The sequence below is a fragment of the Cotesia glomerata genome, linkage group LG7, assembly GCF_020080835.1.
Source record: "Cotesia glomerata isolate CgM1 linkage group LG7, MPM_Cglom_v2.3, whole genome shotgun sequence".
NCBI lineage: Eukaryota > Metazoa > Arthropoda > Insecta > Hymenoptera > Braconidae > Cotesia > Cotesia glomerata.
The window spans coordinates 24538786-24559576 of record NC_058164.1 but is presented as its reverse complement, the minus strand read 5'-3'; the positions used below and the strand labels follow the sequence as shown (position 1 = coordinate 24559576).

The following is a 20791-nucleotide window of genomic DNA, read 5'->3' as shown; positions in this document are numbered from 1 at the left end:
AATTATAAATATAAATATTGTTATTAACTAAGGTTGCGATTCAACAAATTATAAGCTTACTTTATGGATAAGAATTTATCACATTTATTGTATTATTTATAATATAATATAATAATATATATATATATATATATTTATGTATACGCTGAATATACAAGCCAAAATGTTAATGCTACAATTGATTTAATTATTTATTACAATTTTTAAAAACACACCTTTGATTGTTTTAGACACTTTTAAGGTAGCGAGGATTTGGAATTGACATTAATAATATTAATAATAATAATAATAAATAGTAATAATAAAAACAACAATAATAAATCAATTTAATATAATACAATATTATTACTATTATTACTTTAGTATAAATATCGAAAATGTACAGTCGTCAAGGATTAGTGACGACAAAAAGCCGATCTGCGGCTGGATCTTCACTGAAATACGCTGCGGAGTTGAACATTGTTGTGTTGACCAATTGAGGTGGTTTGTTTGCCTGAAAAAATAATTATTATTTTTTAATAAAAAATTAGTAACTTTGCAGTCACTATTTGACTGCCGTGATTTGTGCATTATAAATAAATTTGGCTTTATTAAATAATGAATTTTGTTAAATTGCACTGTACTTTTTTAACTAATGATTTTTTTAAAGATATAAGCTCATCTTGATGTTACACTCGTCAAGAGCTTTCATTTAAGTACCCACATGCATTTTTGATATATTTTTCATATATACATATATATGATATATATAAAATATACAAATATATGAAAAAATTGATGTGGGTACTCAAATGAAAGGTCTCGATGTGTCTAATATCAAGATGAGCTTATATCTTTAAAAATATCAATAGTTTACAAGATACAAGGTCATTTATTAATTAGGGTCATTTTTAAAGATATGAATTCATCCCGATGTTACACTCGTCAAGAGCTTTCATTTAAGTACCCACATGCATTTTTGATATATTTTTCATATATACATATATATGATATATATAAAATATACAAATATATGAAAAAATTGATTTGAGTACTCAAATGAAAGGTCTCGATGAGTCTAACATCAAGATGAGCTTATATCTTTAAAAATGTCAATAGTTTACAAGATACAAGGTCATTTTTAAAGATATGAATTCATCCCGATGTTACACTCGTCAAGAGCTTTCATTTAAGTACCCACATGCATTTTTGATATATTTTTCATATATACATATATATGATATATATAAAATATACAAATATATGAAAAAATTGATGTGGGTACTCAAATGAAAGGTATCGATGAGTCTAACATCAAGATGAGCTTATATCTTTAAAAATGTCAATAGTTTACAAGATACAAGGTCATTTTTTAATTAGTGTCATTTTTAAAGATATGAATTCATCCCGATGTTACACTCATCAAGAGCTTTCATTTGAGTACCCACATGCATTTTTTATATATTTTTCATATATACATATAAAGGATATATATATATATATATATATCCCTTCGTTGGTCGCGCTATAAGCGAATCGCCGCCTAACAACTACTCAACCTATAGAGACTCGCTATAGTGCGAGCGAGAAACTAAAAAAGACGCGACCAACGAAGGGATATATATATATATATATATATATATATATATATATATATATATATATATATATATATATATATATATATATATAATATATACAGTGTAACCTCAATATAACGAATTCCTCGATTTAACGAATTTTTCAAAATCCCCCAGAACTGCTCATAAGAGTCTATGTAAAATATATCTTTATATTACGAATATATTTTTCAAACAACCTCAATATAACGAAAATTCAATTATGAACTTCTTTCGAGTAAAGAATCAAAAAATGAAGATTAAGCTAATATCATTATTTTTAAATCATGTTATTAATTTCTTACGCTTACATTTTATGTTTATATTCTATGCTTATGCATTGATAAAGATTTCTATTTTGATTTTCAACTGATTTAAATGATTTCAAATAATAAATTCTGTGTTCTGATTTAAATGAGTTGTTATTTCCTGATGAAAATGATCTATATATGATTGGATCCAAAAATTGTCCAGGTCTAATTATATATAATCATATATAACTATACATAACAATATTTAATTATATATTATTACTTCTAATTAATAATTTTATACATAATTTTATGGCTGTAACACCAGCAGTCACCCATCTAACTATTAACTTCGCTCAATGCTGGTTAACTTTAGTGATTAGTGATTGGGTTATTAATGGAAATTTTCTTACCTTGTTTTAACGAATCGAGTTTAATCTAACCTCGATATAACAAACCTCACTGTTACGAATAACTCGATATAACGAATAATTTATATTTCCCTTGAGTTTCGTTATATCAAGGTTGCACTGTATAATTATAAGAAAAATTGATGTGGGTACTCAAATGAAAGCTCTTGATGAGTGTAACATCAGGATGAGCTCATATCTTTAAAAATGTAAATAGTTCCCAAGAACCAAGGTAATTTCTTAATTTTCTTAATAATATAGATAATTAATAAGGAAAAATGGACTGCGGTTTTCAATTTAAATATATTTCATAAAAAATAACTCACCGTAAGTTGATGAGTAGGACTAAAAGACCCCTCCAAATCCTGCTGTTCAACTCTGCCCTCTTCCGTCTGTTCCTCCAACGCACTCTCTGCTTTACCATCCACCCTCGGTAGGTAAAACTCAAAGGACTGCGAAATAGGCTGAATAGCCACAGGACTAGCGACACTTGGCGGTGGCTGATTAAGCAGATTAATAACCTGTTGTTGTTCCTTGGCCTCAACTCCCAAACTCGGAATTCCAAAATCCTGTCCTACTGCTCTATAATACTCCGCGGACAAGAGTACCGAATTTCTATTCGGCGACTTGTTAACATCATTTTCCCCCAGAGATGGCACCACAAGGGGAATTCCCACCGGAACATCATTACCATCCTGACTATCCGGTTGCACAGCAATGGACCCCTCAATCCTGAAGCTCGGCTGTTCCTGTTCCACTAAACTAATCACTTCCGAGCCTTTAGCTTCCTCTGACTCAACCTGCGGTTCCGGGAACAGTTCTTCCTTCAAATTCGGCAGAAATCCATTAATAGTCCTCCAAGTAGGCTCCCAAAGGTTAGAAGTGGGCGTCAACACTCCCGTAGAAGACATCACCAGCAACATATTTTTCAAGGACTCAGGAATGGCTTCAAATAGCAACTCACTGTGATCCACATGCATATACGACCTGAGCAAGTCAAGAACCGTGAGCCACAAGGGTAAGAACCCGGGGAGAGTCAACAATGGCGTCAAGTGATGCAGGAAGACTTTGGACAGCAACATGGCGGCTCTGACTCTTGTTTCTTCAACGCCAATTGGATCATGGGCAGCAATGGGGCCCAACAATTGCGCCAATAGCGGGAACAGAACCTGTTCCAAGCACTGGGACCATTCAATGGCCGTCAGCTGGTTCAGGTCCGCCGCCAACAGAGTGCTCTGGAGGTAAGTGATCGCCGCAGCGCGAACTCCTCTTCTAGAATCGCAGCAAAGTCTCGCTATTCCTTGCAAAAGTGGGCGCCAGGCGGTAGGCCACAAGCTCACTACTTCAGTAGTTCCACTTTCTTCCGCCCACCAGCGGAACACTTGAGCGGTTCTTGCGTGCAAGGTGTGCATCAGTTCTAGAAGCTGGATAGGAGCCGCGTGGTAGGTTTCGTTTTCAAGAGCCAAGGGGTTCAATTTAACGCGTTTGCTTGGAACCTGGAGGACAGCTTCGACAAAGGTGCGGATGCACTGGATGCAGAGCTCAAAGTTGAACGGGGTAACGTGAGCGACGTCCCGGACTAGGAATGTCAAGCTCTCGCAAGACTTTATCAAAGAAACCGGGTCGTGGGTCAGGAAATCCCGGTCTAGGACAATTGAATCCGCGGCAACGGGTAGAGGAGCTTCGGTTCCAGTTGGAGACACTAGAACCCACTCAGGTACAGGACTTATGGGCCTTTGGTCCAGGACGGACCTTTGAGTGGTATCTTCTGAAGTGTGTTTGGGAGATAACGCACCAGCACCGGAACACTCCAGCAAACTGAAGACGACCTTCCAATCCTCGCTGCTGTGGATGTTAGCAGCGCCAGTTTTTAGCAGTTCAAAGAGTCCGTAAGCGATTTGCCGGGCTAGGGGAGCTGTTGTTGCTGAGGGTAAGTGGGTAAGTGGCATCAGCGGAGGTAGAACTGTAACTGCGAATTCTTCACCTCGAAGAAGACGAATTGCTAGTCTTAGCATTCCTACGGCGACGCGTTCTAGGAGGTAAGGGTGGTTCTCACGAGCTGCTGTGGTCAGCAAGCCATCCATATGTGCGAGGACTATCGGCCAGATACACATCACCCGGTCGCGGTTCTGGATGGTCACTTCTAGAAGAAGTTCCAACAGAAAAACAGCGATGTCTTCATCATGGGAATTCACGGAAACTAAAGCACCCACTAAAGGTCTTAAAGAACTTTCTTGCAAGAACTTGGACTCTTCTAGGATCTGCTTGAGGTAGCAGTTGGCGATGCAATCAGCGGCGCGTTTCTTTGCCGTAGCTTCCGCAGGATGTGGAACGCGGCTGTCCAATGCGATGTAGGAATACAAGCTTGATAGAATTCCTTGGCCAGCTGGGGGCGCTTTGGGAGTCGTTGGTTCTCTTAGCAATGAAACTTTCCCTAAAGGGTCCAAGAAATCTTCTCCGTCGGTCATGTTCTTTGGCAACAACCTGGCTTTGTAAAGAGTCTGCATACAGTCGATAATGTTCTTCCAAGAAGCTCTCAATCCGTCGCCATGCAGGTGCGTTATCTTGAACAGCGTTCTTGCAGCTAATTGGCAACGTCCGCTTCCTCCAAAGTGGAGAATCACTTGGTCAGGCTCACCACCTGTCGCTAATCCAGTGAACTTGCACAAAGAGACTATCAGGGTGTCTAAATCACTGGTCATGTTGTAGTGAGCGCTAATCCCAGCGCACCACAAGAAAGTCTGGGCGACTCGTCGCTGCAATGTTCTGTCTGGAGCTTTGTCGTAAGCGCGACAGAGGGCGCTTATTATCGGTGCCCAAGCCCTCTCAGCCAGTTCCTTATCCACGAAGCTTCCTTCGTTGCCTACTTTGATGTAAGCGCTTTCAGGACTCTCGCCTCTTCTTAGAAGAACCTTCCAAAGGTAGTTTTCCTTCACTAATCCGGTTTGTTCCGCTGGCATTACAATTTCGTCGCTTTTTATAGAATTGTAAATCTCCTCCAGCATATCTTGATCGAAATCGGCGTTCCCACCGTTGCAGTTCTTTACATTCTTTTTAAACTGCTCGACAGTCATCGGATTGTTCTGCTTAGTAGCGACGCGATTATGCTGATCGACGTTCAACATAATCACCGCGTAAGCTAAGGTAAAAGCAGCATCTGCTGAAGCAAATGGCCGCCCATTGCTATCATGCCAGTGTTCCGCAAACTTCTCTAGCAAGTGACTGATCAGTGGCGCCTCTCCCGGGAGTCTAAAGGACTCCAAGTAGAACCTCAACGCCTGGTCGACGCGCATGTTCCTTAAATCCAAGCTTTTGACAAACGCATTTAAAATATTCGTGTTTTCCTTCCGACTAATGTACTCCGCAATTGCTAATTTGTCCAACATCGGATTCTCTCTCAGCAGTTTTGCAATTCGCTCTGGATCGGGCTCCCCCAGGCCTAGAAGACCGTGTTCGGCAAGCTTTGCGATTCCAGTTCGCGGATGTTCGTTGAATTTCTCGGTACCGTGAGCTAGCCAGCGCTTGTTAGTCTTGGCGAGCTTTAGATCTTCGACTGTCGGTAAAACAGGACTAGGGTCGTGCCTAGCTGGCTTGTAAAGATCTTTGTAACCTTTGCACCGAGCTTCTATCCCAGCTATTAGCATAATTATCGCGTCTAATGCAACAAACTGAATACTGTGCATATTCCCCATTAAAGCCGACGCATTTTTCGACAGTAACTTCATCAGTTCTTCGTACAAATTCGACGAATAAAGCCCGCAATCGTAGTTAATATACATTTCCGCAGGCAATCCAGGAATCCTCCATAACCTAGTTATAGCTTCCAACGCTAGCTCTCGCTGTTCGTAACTGATCCTACTGCTTTCGGAATCAATAATCTCCATAAGTTTCAGCAGATAGTGTTCTAACTGGAACTTTAAATGCTCCCTCTGGGATTCAAACACCAAAAACGCAACTTGCAAATCAGCCGCTAAGATTGAAAGTCTCTCAGTGCTCAAAAGCACGATTAAATTCCTCGATAACTCGTCTTTAACTACTGTTAACAGCGAAGGGAAGTTCGCTAACGCATCCGCTGAGATTTCTAACGCCACTTGCAAAAGACTAAGACCCACATGGGTCATAGTTTCCGTGTTCTGTTTGTCGGATGGGTTGCAAAGCGTAACTAGAAATCGGAACAATTCGCGGATACACAACGCGCCATAGGGAGTCAATTGTTGCAAAGGGGTAAAACGTACTCCTTGTTGGTTAACGTATTCCTGGACTTCATCCACGACTATTTTGGGCAGCTTTTCATCGACAGACAAGTCTTCTACGCTACCTAGCGGGGATTGAGCTAATTCCGGACTTTCGGGGATAGTTTCTTTAGATTTTTCTTCGTTTTTGGTATCTTCATTAGACTTTACACTTTCACCAATCTTATCTTCTTCACTTTTATCGCCATTTTCTTGAATAGGCTTATCTTTTTCATTATCATTAACTGTTTTACCTTCTTGATCCTTTTCAACTGTCTTATCTCCTTGATCATTAGCAACTGGGTTACCTTCTTGATCATTAGCAACTGGGTTACCTTCTTGGTCTTTAGCAACTGGGTTACCTTCTTGGTCTTTAGCAACTGGGTTACCTTCTTGGTCCTTAACAATTGAGTTACCTTCTTGGTCTTTAGCAATTGGGTTACCTTCTTGGTCCTTATCAACTAACTTACCTTCAGAATTACTATCCTTAAGCTTATCCTTCTCCTCTTCAATTTTATCCGGCGTTCCTTGATCTAGCGATCCCTGCATATCTACAATATTACCCGCAGGAGTGATAGGCGTCGTTGCTAAATGATTTCCGCGAATACGTTCCACGGGACTGAGCAAATCCTTAGTATCAGTATCATCCAGATCATCATTCGCGGGTTTTACTTTCTGCTTAAGATTCTTACTGATTTTCCGCTTGGGTCTAGTGTTTTCAATGCCGTTAGCTCGCATTTTTTTCATATTCGGAAGGACGCGAGTGTCATCTGCGAATTGAGGTAGTCGGACGAAAAGATGGTGGACCATATCACGGAGACAGTGTTCGGCAGTACGCCGCAAGAGCTCGCTGAGCCGGGTTTCAAAGCAAATTCTGAAGCAACTCAACATTATTTCGCAGATACTCTCGTCAGAAAGGTGGTCGCCAATAGGGGCTAGTACTAACGCTCGTAACACCTGGAGGATTCGCATTAAAACAACGCCATCTGATGAAGCGTCTGTTCCGACAAAACGCGCGTGCGTTACTGCGTCGGAAACTGCTTCCACGCAAGAACTTATTGCCGGGTGGTCGTTATCTGAGAAGTTGGGGTATAGAGAGTTAATTTAGAGATAGAAGATTGGAAAGGAAAGAAGATTTGAGCTTACCTATCAATCCGTAAGATATTATTTTATTCACAGCGGCTAACGCGAGACTTGTTACTGGACCCGTTGTTTCTTCTGAACGGATTATTTCTAAAAATGGCGCCAAGAACACCCCTGGTTCCAGTTGAGACAGACTTTTTGAGTCGCTCAAGGCTTCTTTTAAGGTTGTCAAACCTTTCATCAGGACATCCTGGTCTTCGTCCTGGAAAATTATGTCCCATAGCTATTTTAGGTGTTGTATTTGTTTACTTTTTTTTGTAAGGGGTGGAAATAATTTTTTTAACGTTAATTTTTATTTTAATTTTCTTAAAAAATTGGTTTACTGAATTTAAATTAACTTAAAATTTTAATAAATAAATTTTTATTTCAATAATAAAATTTTTTTAATTTAATCAAAATTGAGATAAAATTTTTTTTTTAATTTCTAAAAAAAATAGAAAATATTCTATAATAATAATTATAAAATAAATTTAGTAACTAAATTTTTTAATATTAATAAAGTTAGCTAACATTTTTGACTTTTTGATTTGGTTAATTTATTAAATTAGAACTAAAAAATATTTTTTAAAAAAATTGCACATAGTTATTAGTTTTTTACAAATAAAAATATTTTTGTAATAATTTTTGCAAAAAAATTATAATAATTTTTAGATGTCAACTAACTTTATTTTCATAATTTTTTAACTTTTATTTCTTTAAAATAAAAAATTTTTAAAATAATTTTTTTAATAGAAAAAAAAATTTTATTTTTGAAAATAAAAATAAAAATTTTTTATAATGATTAAAAAAAAAAATTACAAAAATTTTTAGATGTCGGCTAACTTAATTTTCATAATTTTTTAACTTTTATTTTTTTTTAAATAAAAATTAAAAAAAATGTTTTTTTAAATAAAGAAAAAATTTATTTTTAAAAATAAAAAAAAAATTTCTTTAAAATTTTTTTGTAATTAAAAAAGTCATAAAAATTTTATTGTAATAATTTAATTTTATTAAATTAGAACTAAAAAATTGCAAATAATTTTTAAAATTTTTTACAAATAAAAAAATTTTTTAATTTTTTTTTTAAATTATAAAAATTTTTAGATGTCGGCTAACTTAATTTTTATAATTTTTTAACTTTCATATTTTTTTAACAAAAAAATTCAAAAATAATTTTTTAAATGAAAAAAAAAATTTTTTTTCAAACTAAATTAACAATCTGTTGATAAAATTACAAACCTAACCTAATAATAAAAAAAAAAAAATCAATAAAAACAAAAAAAAACAAACCTGATGTGAATGAGATGACCATCTTACACCACGTCGCATCGCGGTCATTAACAGAGAGACCTCACCCTCGACGACGTAGAGCCCAGCTCCAGGACACCCTGACTTGGACATCCTGATGTTGGTGTTGTTCACACTTGTCGATCGTCTGGCTGTCTGTTATCACTCGGACTGCACTATTTACCCAATAAATATACTCACTCTCTCATCTTGACATCATCAACTCGACTGGAGCTATTTTATAGAAAATTGACAGATAGCTCATCAGCATCCACATGAATTTTCTTTGATATTTAATTTATTAGTTCCGTATAAAAACTAAATGTAAGCGCAAACGTGTTAAGTAGCACGGAGTGAAAAATTAAAAATGTTCACGTCAAATGTCAGACCGAACACACGTCGAGATTCCAACACATTATACTAACACCACATTCCTGTGTATATGTACTTACATAAATAAATATAGGCCGATACTAACGACATCATGTGTGTACATTTGTATCTAATAAATTTACCTTGAAGATTTTTAAATGAAATCTAGCTTACCTGTAGTCGACATTTAAAAATTTTTATAAAAATTAATTTTTTTTAAATTAATTAATTTATTAAAAATTAATTTCTAAAAAATTAATTTCAAAAAATTAATTTCTAAAAAATTAATTAATTTATTACACATTAATTTCTAAAAAATTAATTAATTTATTAATACAAATTAATTTCTAAAAAATTAATTAATTTATTACAAATTAATTTTTTTTTATCAATTAATTTATTGAAAATTAATTAATTTATTATAAATTAATTTATTTATTAAAAATTAATTTCTAAGAAATTAATTAATTCATTAAAAATTAATTTCTAAGAAATTAATTAATTTATTACAAATTAATTTCTAAAAAATTAATTAATTTATTACAAATTAATTTCTAAAAAATTAATTAATTTATTACAAATTAATTTCTAAAAAATTAATTAATTTATTACAAATTAATTTCTAAAAAATTAATTAATTTATTACAAATTAATTTCTAAAAAATTAATTAATTTATTACAAATTAATTTCTAAAAAATTAATTAATTTATTATAAATTAATTTATTTATTAAAAATTAATTAATTGATTCAAAATCAATTGATTTATTGAAAATTAATTAATTTATTATAAATTAATTTATTTATTAAAAATTAATTAATTGATTCAAAATCAATTGATTTATTATAAATTAATTTATTTATTAAAAATTAATTTCTAAGAAATTAATTAATTTATTACAAATTAATTTCTAAAAAATTAATTTCTAAAAAATAAATTAATTTATTACAAATTAATTTATTATAAATTAATTTATTTATTAAAAATTAATTAATTGATTCAAAATCAATCGTTTTATTATAAATTAATTTATTTATTAAAAATTAATTAATTTATTAAAAATTAATTTTTTTTTAAATTTATCAATTTATTGAAAATTAATTTTTTAATTAATTAATTAAAAAAAATTACTTTTTAATATATTTCTAAATAATTTTTGTTTTAATATAAATTTTATTTCTTAATAAATTGTGTTACAGGTTTTTTACGTCTCATATATGAAGCTTAATCTTTAATAAAGTAATTAAGACATTTAAAACTATTATCAAGAGATAACAACGAAATTAAATGGAAGAAAAAATAATGTATAAGTTTTTACAAGAAAATTTATTATTGGTATTTATACTTATCGATAATAGATACCTAGGCATAGGCCGAATGGCAAGGTATTTAAAATTACAAAATAAATGTGTATGATTATAAGTATACATAATATTATTATAATGATTACTTATAATAGTATAAAAATATAGAAAAGGTACAAGAATAATGTTAACAGCGTAATTGATTTTTAAATTTGATCAATAAGATAAAATTCTGATTTATTAGTAAGATTCAGACAATAAATTTCAAACAAGACCAATTATGCGGTAAAAATATATCGCTAACTTCATAGATTAAATTATTACTTAAATGTGAAAACTGTAAATAATTGAAAAATAAATTTTCTTTCCAAAATTGAGAAACTAAAACTATTTTCAATATATAATTACGAAGTATAAAATGCTTTTATAAAAAAGTTCAAATGTTTGTCGTTTAGATACTCAACTATATCTAATACAACTTCCAACGATAACGGTATAGTTTCTCTAAGTGATGAAATGTTCTTCAAATTTTCGAGAAGCCTTACCCGAGAAAAAATATTTATATATATTTATATATAAATTGGTTATATATGATTATATATGAAAAATGGCCAAATATAATCATAACTATATATAATTATATATAACAATATTTAATTATATATTTATTACACCTAATTAATTAATGGGTTAATTTTATGGATAGAATATTTAATATGGTCCTACGCAATTCTGTGTAACCAATTAAAATGCAAAAAAAAATATCTAGATATAATTTTATAGCTATGACACCAGCGGTCACCCATCCAACTATTAACCCTGCTCAATGCTGCTTAACTTTGGTGATCTCCGTGCGTCTTGAAGTGTCTGTCTGCTGTGCTGCTGTCTCAGATGATAATGATTCTATGATCTACATAATGTATCATATGAGTTTATCATAAATGGAATATAAAAATTGATTTTAATTTTTAATATATATTTGGATAGTCATTATTTATACCCGAGAAAAAATGTTTCTGTATAATTATATATAATTGTATATAATCATATATGATTATATATGGAATCACATATATAATTATATACAATTATATATGATCATACATAATTATATATAATCATACATGATTATAGATGGAATTGTATGTGAGGTTATATATAATCATATATAATTATATATGACTGTATATGGAGCAATATACAACCATGCAGGATTATATATAGTTCCATATACAATTATATATAAGTATTTAAAACTGTTAATAGTAAAAAAAAAAAATTTCCTTTTTAAAACTAAAACTGGTTTCAATATAAAGTTACGAACTATAAAATGCTTTTATAAATAAGTTCAAGTATTTGTTGTTTAGATACTCAACAATTTCTAATACCAGTTCAAATGGTAACGGTATAGCTTTTCTGAGTGAAGAAATTTTCTTCAAATTTTCGAGATGTCTTAACCTTTCCTTAGCATTTTCTATCCTGGTTTTAATTGGATTATAATAGCTCTTATAAAAATCATCGTCATCACAACGCTCCCAGAAAACTTTATGTAGGACATTCAGTGAATTCTCTTCTCGAGCCAAAAATTTTAATTTTTTATTGTCAAAAACTTGCATCAAAAAATCATACATTGTCATTTTTTTATCGCCGAATTCAATAAAACTCTCCTGTAATTCTTTTTCAATGAAATTTCTTTTGAAGTCATTTACCGTCGCTCTGAGTTTTTCGTCATTGGCAACTAATTTCTCCATCAATTTTATTTCTTCTTCTGGACCAGGTAATCTGAATACACTCCTAAAGACCAGATCTCTTAAAGCAATGTCTATACAATCTTCTCGATTTGCTCTGATTATCATCAGAGCATCAAGTCGCTCAACTTCCGGAATGACAGGTACTAAATCCTCAGAATTTTCATCTATAGGAAGCGTAGCGTAGTACAAAGCCCTAGATAAGGACATAGAAGTATAATAAGGCAAAGAATCCTCCAGTATCAATGGACAACCTCTGTAAGCTGCTAGATTGGGCAAAAATGTTGCTGGATCATTGTTTATCAGTGCGTACAGGTCAGTCCCCAAGTCTGATAATATTTCAGGAATAAATTCTTCACCCATAGAGTCATAAGTAAACATCGTAGTTTCATGATATCGAAATTTTCCATATTTTTTAGGATGGAATGGATAATGAGTTAGCGGTACATCATCATTATCGCGGTGGTTTATCAACTTATCCATCAATAAAGGATCTTTTACATTTAACACAATGTGGAAAATATATTGATAACATTTCTTTTCAGCAGCGTACATCAGCAATGTTTTATTTGTAAGGCTTATAATGTCTAAGTTTATTTTTTTAAGGTAATAAGTTAATGATGGTTTATCATAAATAACAGTATATACAGCTAGTGGCATTTTGTCACCAAAATCGGGACACCATTCTCTGTCTTTAAAGTGCTTTGACAAAATTTCTTGTCCAAATTCGGCATTAACATTTGCATTAGCTTTTACCAATGTTGGTATTTTACTGCCTACTTTTGGGTTTACAACCCAGGTTTCAAATTCGCCTAGTGGTTCATAAAAACAAGCCAAAAGAATGGGTTCAGTCCCGTCAGCAGCCATTGCATTGACATCTGCTTTATAATCATTAACTAGTAAATCCACCAAGTGATCTTTATTTTTCATGCATGCAACATGCAATGCTGTGAATCCAGCAAATTCTCCAGTTGTTATTATCGGTTCATTTACATCCATTCCATTTTCTAATAACAATTTAAGATCTTCCAATTTGTCTTCTTCGATGGCTTGATACATCAGTGAGTTGCCAGCTGTTGTTGGATTTAATTCAGGATCCATTTTATATCTTCTTTACTGTAATAATAATATTAGATGAATATATAAGTTATTAAATATTAAAATTTATACTAATACCTCTGTCAAGTGACACAAAATTTCTTATAGGCTCTCTTTTACTTTCATTTCTTCTTCGTATTTAATATTACTTCACTTTTTTCAATTTTCACTGTTATTAATATTTAAATTTAGAAGAAATTATTAGTTGAAACTTTTTTTTATCAAAAAAATTATTAGAAAAATTTGACATGCAGAAAATTTGCCAAAACTAATGTAATGGTTTAAAAATATTATTTTAGTTCTTGTTTAATTGAAAAAAAAAACAACAATTATTTTAATTTTATTGCTCAAATAAATTAAAAAAAAATAAACAAGTACTACTTATTAGAGGTTATGTTTGACATGTGCAAGATATTTAGTTGCGTAAATATAGATGTAGTATAAGTAACGCGCATGCGCGTTACCGCTGTGACACAGAATTCAGAGTTGCAAATAATGCATTAAGGTAGTATCCTCGCGACTTCCGTCGTCAAAAGTTTGTACTAGAGTGTATGGTACATATACTTTAGAGTCATTATTGACAAGCCTAAAACTTTTTGCTGTTTATGTACTTATTTTAGCCAATCACAAACGAGAAACTGATCGTTTGAAAAGTCTGGCAACACTGCGTGAGCGTTAAGATATTTTATAGTGGTTATACTGTAGTGTTTTGGACTAACTGTAGATTAACCTCTGTTTTGACACATGCGTTTATTTATTTATTTACATACATTTATTCGGAAATATAATTACAATGTCTGAAAAATTGACTTATAAAGGACGATTCATAAAAAAAAGTCCTTGAAAAACGACAGAAATCACTAGCAAATATGCAAATAACAAATAGAAAAAAAATAATTGACAATATTGTTTTGTTTTTTCAGAAAAATCAGTAATTGAATTTTTTATGTTGATGTATTTACGGATTTTAAATTTTAGTATTTTTTTTATTATTTCATCTGACTATTATTTTTATAACTTATGAAAGATTAATATATATTATTATATTCAACTTATTAACTTTTTGAATTTTTATAAATATAGAAAAATACTTATTTTCATAAAATAATCATTGTTACGTTTTTTTTTAAATAAATAAAATTAATAACTATAATGTTACACTTAAAGTAAATTAAACTTTTCAAATTTTTCAGCGCATGCGCGTCTCATATTTTTTTCGCGGCTCACAAAACTTGCGTTGTTGCCACAGTTTTATTAACGTATCCCCTCCTCGGCTAAAGTCTGGTAAATTTTTCATTACTTATTAATAAATATCTCTGAAACTGTGTGGTAATTATCAATGAAATTATCTTTAAAAAATTGTTTAGTTGTTAGTTAACGTTACTCTAGTTTTTTAAAAGAATCCTAAGAAAAGTTTCTGAGATATAAAAATGTTTGTAGGTAAACTTTTCGATATCCCGTATACCGCAATGTAAAAGAGCGTTCAAAACTCAAACTTTGAAATTAAATATCTCTGAAACTAAATGGTCAAAAATTTTCAAATTGCGCCAATCGACGCAGAATTATATGAATATTAATCTGCCGAAGTTAAAAAAAAATCCTAAGAAAACGACTGGCGAGGGTACTACCTTAAATTTCTTAATGCATTAGCATTTTCATTGGTCATTAAATTTAATTTATTAATGAAAAATATTTTCATTAAGGATTAAATCTAGTTTTTAAATGGAAATAATTTTCGTTGACCATTAAATTTAATTCATTAATAAAAAATATTTTTATTAATCATTAATTTTAATTTTCTAATTATAAATATTTTCATTACCCATTAAAAGTTATTTTTTAATGGTGAATTTTCCCATTGATCATTCGATTTAATTTTAATCAAAGTATTGTCATTCATAATTGAATGTAATAGTGTGTTCGGACTCCCTGTCTCGAGCGCATCACCATTTTTAACTTCCCGCTAAGAAAATCGAAGATTTTTAAAAATCGGGAAGTTATTGTTTTCACCCCGTTTTGCAAAAATCGAGTTTTCATCAGATCTCGACGTTTAAAGGTCATAGGAAGCTTCCCTGACTATCCCCGCGAGGTTGTCACGGTGTCTGTATGTGTGTGTGTGTGTGTGTGTGTGTGTGTGTGTGTGTGTGTGTGTGTGTGTGTGTGTGTGTGTGTGTGTGTGTGTGTGTGTGTGCACAGTAAAAAAATTTTCGTAAAATTTAACATAAAATTTTGTGTAGATGATTTTTTTACACAAAATTTATGTTAATTCTACACATACTGTTTGTATTGATGAAATCAACATAATTCTGTGTTACCCTCGCGGTTTTTGAAATACCGTAAATTTTCGGTATTAATGCGTTTACCATAAATTAACCGTTATAATTCTGAAATAATACGGTATTTCTGTGGTTATTTTGGCCAGTTTTTTTACTATAGTTATACAGCACTTCTACCGTACTTTTGCTGCAAAGTTCAGAAATAATACGATAAAATTACCGTAAAACTCTAGAACTTTTACCGTAAAAAATCTATCTATTAACTATAATATTACTATAATTTTACAATAAGAAAATCGTATTTCTACGGTAAAAATACCAAAGATATACAGCAATTTTACCGCGTTTATACTGATATAATTAAAGATATAATGCTTTTTACCGTAAGATGGACGGTTGTGTTTATTACTCGGTGAGTCTTATTAGGTGACTGAGTAAATAGATGCGGATAGTGTCTCTGATAGCTCAACTGGTAGAGCCTTCAGCGCGTAACTAGACGATCCGGGTTCGAATCCCGGTCTGGACTAAAAAAAATGATAATAATAGTAATAACAGAGAAATTAATTTATCAGCCTCTTAAAAATTATTCATGATAATTTATAATATTATAAAAAAAAATTTTAAGCTATTGAAAAATAGTAGTAAAGCAGCATATTTTTGGTATTTTGCCGGTAATAGAAAGTAGGGATCTTCTTTTCCGGTTTTTTGCTGCAATAGTGCCGCAGATATACAGTAAATATGCGGTACATTTACGGTTTAAATGCTGTTAATATACCGTAATTTTTCTATTGTAATGCCGTAAATATTTTGAATTTATTTCGTAATTTTTTCGTAATAATTCGACAAAAAAACTGGCTAAAATAACTGAAGTATTACGGTAAAAATACAGCATTTATATCGTATAAATACCGAATCTTTACGGCATTTCCAAAACCGTGAGGGTAAAAGTAACACAAAAATATGTTAAAACTTTCATTGGCTGATTCTCGGATTTCTACACACTTAAATGTTATCCATAACACAAATAAAGTGTTGATTGTAACTTTTTCTTTGTGTTACTCAGATCAGCTGTCAAATATGTGAGTTTTACTAATAATTTAAATATATATATATATATTTTGTGATTAAAAAAAATACATGAGCAATTGAAAATAATAAATTAAAGGAAAAATGCACATGTAGGAAATTAAAAAAACTGTAAGTTTATTTTCTAATAATTTATTAATTTCAATTATTTATTTTTTTGTCTAATTCAAAAAAATAAATGAAAATTAAGTTAGCCGACATCTGAAAATTTTTACAATTTTTTAATGAAAAATTATTACAAAAATTAAAAAAAATTTCACTTGTAGAAAATTTGAAGAATTATTCGTGTAATTTTTTTTAAGTATTTTTTAACTTGTAAATAATTTGTCAAAAAAAATCAACATGTCTGCTAGATTCATAATCATAAAATTTATAATTTTTCTTATTTTATTTATTTCCTCATAATTTAAAATTTATTCTGTCTTCTAGAAGAATCTAGCTAGATTCACACTAGAAAGGACATTAACCTTGTAATGAATTTTAAGGTTGCAATTCTGTTATCGGATGTTTTAATATAAATTACCCTTTATTTACTTAGTTTTTAATTGCCATACACTACAATTGTATATTTATTAGCTGCATTTAAGGATTTTACGTAATGACACAAATCAAAATCCACCAAATTAAAATGACGTTGAGGCTATCACATTTACATGTCTATCTTGTGTGGCATACGTGACTATATATGAAGAATTCTTTAACATAAATTTTGTGTTGGTTGGCCAGTAACATTAAAAAAGTGTAGTTTTACTTTGAATTAACACTTGAGTGTGTTAAAAAATGGATGGATTGATCAATACAAACCGCTTGTGTAGAATTAACATAAATTTTATGTAAAAAAAACATCTACACAAAATTTTATGTTAAATTTTACGAAAATTTTTTTACTGTGTGTGTGAAAGTATGTGAACCGCTTATAACTTTTGAACGGCTTGACTGATTTCATCGCGGTTGGTGCCATTCGAAAGAGCTTGACCAAACTTAGATTTTGAAAACTATTTGGACCGATTCAGATCAATAGATTTTGAGAAATCTTAAAAAAACTGAAAAAAAAATTTTTTTCAAATGTGGTTTTTTTGGGATAACTTTTAAACGGCTTAAAGGTTCAATTCCAAAAACTAATCAGCTCTTAACCTCAAAAAACCACGTCGATCAATATATATTATATTTATAAAATATATGAAAAGTGCACAGTAAAAAATTTTGCGTCATTGGGTCAAAAAATTTTGTGTTAAAAATTTGTATATTAAATATTTTACACTTTTTTGTGTTAATTTAACATTTTTCTGTGTTAATTTAACACAATTAATGTTAAATTTACACATAAAAGTGTTAAATATTTAACACAAAAATTTTTAACACAAAATTTTTTGATGCATTGACGCAAAATTTTTTACTGTGTGCATGTGGGTAGTCAAGGTCAACAACAATTTATAAATAAAAAATCTATTAAATATATTATTAATAAAAATAAAATAATAAATAATAATAATAATAAAATAATATATTATTAATAAAAATATTATTAATCTAGTTAATATATATTAACAATCTCTCATGGGATATTCATGTGGCTCATACCTCACGTAAGGTCTATGGTACACTTAACAACCTCAAACATAGGAAGAACATATCATCCACTGCAAATCGCAAATTACTAATAATGGCCTTAGTTATGCCAATAATTGACTATTGCTCTTTGGTTTTGATAGATAACTCCAAAAGACTGGACTATAAATTACAGCGCTTGATGAACAACGACATCAGGTTCATTTTCAATCTGAAGCGTGATGATCATATTACTCCTCATCGTCGCTCTCTAAAATGGCTCTCAATCAAATCGAAAAGACTGTATCTCTTAGCTTGTTTTCTCTATAAACTATTCAGTTCTGGTGAACCAAATTTCCTAAGGAGTCTTTTTATTGAGGAATCACAAGACATAAGACGTTCGGATAGGTTGGCTTCAAAATACAACAATATTTTGTTCAGTATTCCAAAGTATTCAACAACAGTATATGAACACTCTTTTTTAATCTCATCAATACGTCTTTGGCGTGAAATACCACTCGAAGTCATAAACTCACTTAGCATTGAGGCATTTAAATCTAGAGTGTTTGATTTCTTCTACGATCTTGAGCTCAGGGAGACCAAAGAACCTAAGAACCATTGACTGCAAATAGTTTACTTAATTTATAATTTAAACTGAGATATATATACAAAATTTATTACTCTAATTAATGAGTGTTTTACATGTCATCTTACATGTTATCTTATCATATTTTAATTAACGAGGGATTTCATCCAGTATTAAAAATTTTGGAAGTAATGGGCGTCAAAATCGGCCCGATCGCCGCACAGTTTGCTGCTGACTGTGACAGAACGCGCATACGAGTTGCAAACCGCCGCAGCACCGATGCTTCTAAGGAAGCCAGAACGAAACGAAGGCAGGCTATTTCGGATGAAAATGAGCACTATGAAGAAGATGAAGGCATAATGTATGGTGCAGGCATCGCTGATTAGACGTAAGTAAGATTTTTTCACGATTTTTCGTTACAGAAAACTTTAAACGCGTTTTTCTCGGAATGACGTTTTTGGACGGCTTGTTGATAAAATCTCCGAAACTATTCAACCGAACCTTACCAAAATTTAACCACATGTTCTTGATGACTATAGCTATCGCGCATATCATACGATTTTTGAAATTTTGAGTTTAACTATTTATTTTTGGCAAAGAACGACGGAAAAAACGTGATTTTTCGTACTTTTTCGAAAAATGGCTGCCATTTTGTCATTTTTGAAAAAAAAAATCGTATGATATGCGCTATAGCCATTTACTTACTGAATCTAAAACTATTTTTTTTTTTTTTTTCAGATCATCCATTCCAGATATTTCATCAACAGCGCACACTCATCTTTTTTTTGGACCAGTCTTCTCCCTCATTTTTATGTATAAAAACTGATTAAAATAAATATAAAAAAAATTCTCTTGTGTAATTAAATAGTGTATTTTTTAGGCCTAACACTTTTTATGCCCATATTTATGACGTATACCGGTCAAAAAAATTCGTGAAAATAGCCTTATATTTGCCCGTCTAAAGAGGGTAGACCCCTTAATATCATCTTTTTCATATTACCTTTATACGATTTTCCATCTTTTATTATTATATTTTATATTTATACTATCACTTATTTTAGCTACAATGCAGAATATTGATATTGATATTGATATCGACAATGTTTATAGATTTACAAATACTTATGTTACTCTATGTATTAATTTTGCCATTTGGCTTTCGCCTTGGCATTTAAATTGAATAAATAAATAAATAAATAAATAAACATTTTCTCGTGGACTGAATTGTGAATCTAAACCATTCTGGAATCCACCGGAAGACACAAAAAATTTCATTAAAATCGGTCCAGCCGTTTAGGAGGAGTTCAGTGACAAACACACGCACAGAAGAAATATATATATATAGAGATTAATTTTGGGATTTTTTTTGTAGAACGAAAATTCATCCTTATTTTATTTATTTTAAAAACTCCGAACGTGGATGTTTTTCGGAGTGAAATTCGAAATCACTCTGAAATCACTCCGCAAATAAAAACTCCGGATTCACCCCCTACGCGGAGTGATTAATTACTTCACTCCGGAACTCCGAGTGATGAGAGTGAAATGGGAGTGAAATTCACTCCTGATTCACTCCGGATTTTTTACAGTGTAGTATTTAAAAAGATTTATTAATATTTAATAAATGAATATCAGATTTATTAAAAACAAACAAATCATTTTAAATACTAAGAAATATTTGTTTAATACTAAAAAGTGGTCTCTAATAAATGATTTGTTAAATATTAACAATTATTTTTACCTATAAACAAATCTTTCTATCAGTGCAGCCAAAAACATTCCTTTACCTTAAACACAATAATATTTTAGGAAAAATTAAGTTTAATCCGATATTTAAAAATTTTTTTTTTCATTAAAAAAATTTTTACAAAAAAAT

General features: G+C 31.0%; 2 protein-coding genes across 10 annotated transcripts in view; both read right to left on the bottom strand.

Moving 5' to 3' along the window:
- Positions 1–166: 166 nt before the first annotated feature.
- LOC123269916 (Golgi-specific brefeldin A-resistance guanine nucleotide exchange factor 1) lies at positions 167–9333 on the bottom strand. Of its 4 annotated transcripts, none has more exons than XM_044735838.1 (5): positions 8904–9333; positions 7638–7857; positions 6935–7567; positions 2586–6826; positions 167–493 (listed from the first exon to the last, which is right to left on the bottom strand). In XM_044735838.1, the coding sequence occupies exons 1-5, from the start codon at positions 9012–9014 to the stop codon at positions 389–391; spliced, it is 5310 nt and encodes a 1769-aa protein (XP_044591773.1). In that variant the 5' UTR covers positions 9015–9333; the 3' UTR covers positions 167–388. The 4 variants fall into 4 exon arrangements, with proteins under 4 accessions (XP_044591773.1, XP_044591772.1, XP_044591769.1 ...); XM_044735837.1 differs by having other exon boundaries at positions 2586–6880; positions 6962–7567; XM_044735834.1 differs by having other exon boundaries at positions 2586–7567.
- Positions 9334–11867: 2534 nt separating this feature from the next.
- The window catches only part of LOC123269922, a 61684-nt gene continuing 52760 nt past the window's right edge, over positions 11868–20791 (bottom strand). For 4 of the 6 annotated variants that reach the window (XM_044735857.1, XM_044735856.1, XM_044735854.1 and 1 more), the window contains one exon: positions 11868–13440. In XM_044735857.1, the coding sequence (XP_044591792.1) occupies positions 11893–13425 (1533 nt within the window). In that variant the 5' untranslated portion in view covers positions 13426–13440 and the 3' untranslated portion in view covers positions 11868–11892. Of the gene's footprint in view, positions 13446–13500; positions 13606–20791 lie in introns of those variants that run through there. The other 2 variants (XM_044735855.1, XM_044735858.1) reach the window with 2 other exon arrangements.